This window comes from Danio rerio, chromosome 10 (assembly GCF_049306965.1).
Source record: "Danio rerio strain Tuebingen ecotype United States chromosome 10, GRCz12tu, whole genome shotgun sequence".
Lineage (NCBI taxonomy): Eukaryota > Metazoa > Chordata > Actinopteri > Cypriniformes > Danionidae > Danio > Danio rerio.
Genome location: NC_133185.1, coordinates 657,501 through 660,031, shown reverse-complemented (window position 1 = coordinate 660,031; position 2,531 = coordinate 657,501). Strand labels below are relative to the sequence as shown.

Sequence of the window (2,531 nt, the reverse complement as noted above, 5' to 3'; positions counted from 1 at the left end):
GATGCAAGCTGAGATTATTGTCAGATTAATGACAATTATGTCCTAATGTCAGACACAAAGCACTCAATGGAGCCGGTGAAGTCACTGTGGGGTTGGTGTGGGCATGAAAAAGCATTGCATGCAGCTCATGCACACCAGGTCTGCATCCAGACGCCTCTCGGTTATTGTCTTAAACTGAGGTTGTGTCTCAATCAGCTCCCTTGTTCACTAGTCAGTGCACTGCTTAGGGTGTAAGCCGTGCTGTCTCAATTATAAAAATTCTTCCAATGCACTGGAATGTTCATGCCCTGAAAAGTCCACAGTGCACCGTGAAAATCAGGACACAATGATTTGCACTAAATATTCACCCTTAATGGAAGTTTTGAAGCACAAAATATGAATCATGTGACGCAAATTATCAAACGTAATGACAAACTATTTTTATTTTTAAAAATCCCTTATTAATTTTTGAACAGAGCTAGACAGCTCAGGGAAAATCTAGCAGACATTTATAATTGTTTAATGGTTGAAATGTTGCAGGTTTATGAAACAATCACATTATTTATCAATGATTTACTTCATAAATGTGTCTCAATGTGAAGTGAACCAAGCTCATCAGCACCCTTACTAGTGCACGAATTACTGTGCACGACCTCGGGAGCTGGTTGTGTCCCAAATGACGCTCTACACAGTAAACAAATATCTGTAAATGAGCAGTTTTCTATATTTTGTCGTTCATGTTTTTATTTTTCCCCGCTCATTTCTGCTTCTGAATTGCATTATGGGATCTTTAACCTTGAAAAGTGAGGAAAAAATGACTTTCATGAAGATTTTAATAGTCGAAAATAACTTATTGTCTATGTTGTTGTGCAGTATATTACACTACAAAAGCCGTCTTTACATTTACTTCTCTAGATATCATTCAGTCACTCGTTTTCTTTTCGGCTTTGTCCCTTTAGTAATCAGGGGTTGCCACAGCGGAATGAACCGCCAACTATTCCAGTATATGTTTTACACATCGATGTAAAACATCGATAAATAAACATCGATAAATAAACTGGCTTATTTATTAAAAACAGTCTGAGTTATTTTTGGTTTGTCGAATCTGTCTGTTTGCGTCATGTTCAGGTGAAGAAGTGCACTAATATACGTTTTATTAAAGAGCACACTTTCATAATGCCCTAATTATGTACTGTTTTACTCATTCATTTATTTTATTTTCGGCTTAGTTACGTTATTAATCTGGAGTCGCCTCAGCGGAATGAACCACCAACTTATCCAGCATGTGTTTTCAACCCAGGCTCATTCTGAAAACGTAGTCCCGTAGACGTTTCTTGAGACCGCCGAATGCGTCCTGGGAGGTAAGTATTTTTGCAGTTTTTGTTTTCCCGAATCCGCAAGAGGCTGCTGTGTGCGAATATTTGTATTTATTTATTTTTTTGTTTTGTTTTGCATCTCAAATGTCTCTAGCGAGTGCCGTTTGCGCCAGCGCTGTTCTTGCGTGAACCCACCAGAGGTCGCTGTTGACCGACTGAATGATTGACAGAGCGACCGGCCAATTGACCGACCCACCCTCCTCTTTCCCTTAACCCAACCAATTTTACAGATTGATCCGCCCGCCCACTTACTTCCTTAAACCCAACCAACGGTTCACAAAAGCTGTCCAGAAAGAGAAAAGCCCTCGTCTGATTTTTACCACGTTTTCAGATTTTACCACATTCTCACCCTGTTGTTTACTCGTTCCTTTTTTTTTTTATTCTGTTTTTGTCTTACCTGATTTGTGGAACTGCTCCTCTCTGGACTTGAACTCTGGTCATTGTCGTGGTCAACTCCTCTCTGCATCTCCAGTCCGCCAACGTACACGACAAGCTAGCTGGACACACTGGTTGTGGCTGGAAACCCCTCCACACGGAGGTAAGCACTAAGCAGACAGCCGGTAAGCGGCTAAAAGGAACTGCATCATACCACCAGTTGCAACCCATCTATGGAAAACATCCATACACACTCATTCACACTCATACACCACAGACAGTTTAGCCTACCCAGTTCCCCTATAGCGCATGTGTTTGGACTGTGGGGGAAACCGGAGCACCCGGAGGAAACCCACGCCAACACGGGGAGAACATGCAAACTCCACACAGAAACACCAACTGACCAGCCGGGACTCAAACCAGCGACCTTCTTGCTGTGAGGCGACAGCACTACCTACTGCGCCACCGCGTCACCCTTTACTATTTTATTTCTGTATTTTTATTCCTTCATTATAGAGTTTCTGGAGCTCTTTATTTGTGATGATATTTGTAGAAACAAGACAAAAACTTACAAGTGTGTGTTATCAGTGCACTGTTGATCATATGTGGAGTTCTTTAAATATTAAAACTAGAAACAAAAACTGCATTTAAAGCAGGCTATCAGCGCAGCGCTGGTCATATGTAGAGTCCTGCGCTGGGATACAGCATGTAGGGGCTGATGTTATGGGGTCCGGGGCCCTCCAGCATGTGTTTTCGGTAGTATCTGCGCAGAGCGGGGCTGCCGGGGTGCTGCTGCCGCAC

General features: G+C 42.4%; 1 protein-coding gene across 1 annotated transcript in view; it reads right to left on the bottom strand.

Annotated features, from left to right (window-relative positions):
* Positions 1 to 2,240: 2,240 nt before the first annotated feature.
* Positions 2,241 to 2,531, bottom strand: part of zgc:171929 — a 4,920-nt gene continuing 4,629 nt past the window's right edge. The window contains 1 exon segment of the mRNA NM_001102623.1: positions 2,241 to 2,531. This exon segment is cut by the window's right edge and continues 185 nt beyond it. Coding sequence (NP_001096093.1) covers positions 2,406 to 2,531 — 126 coding nt within the window. The 3' untranslated portion in view covers positions 2,241 to 2,405.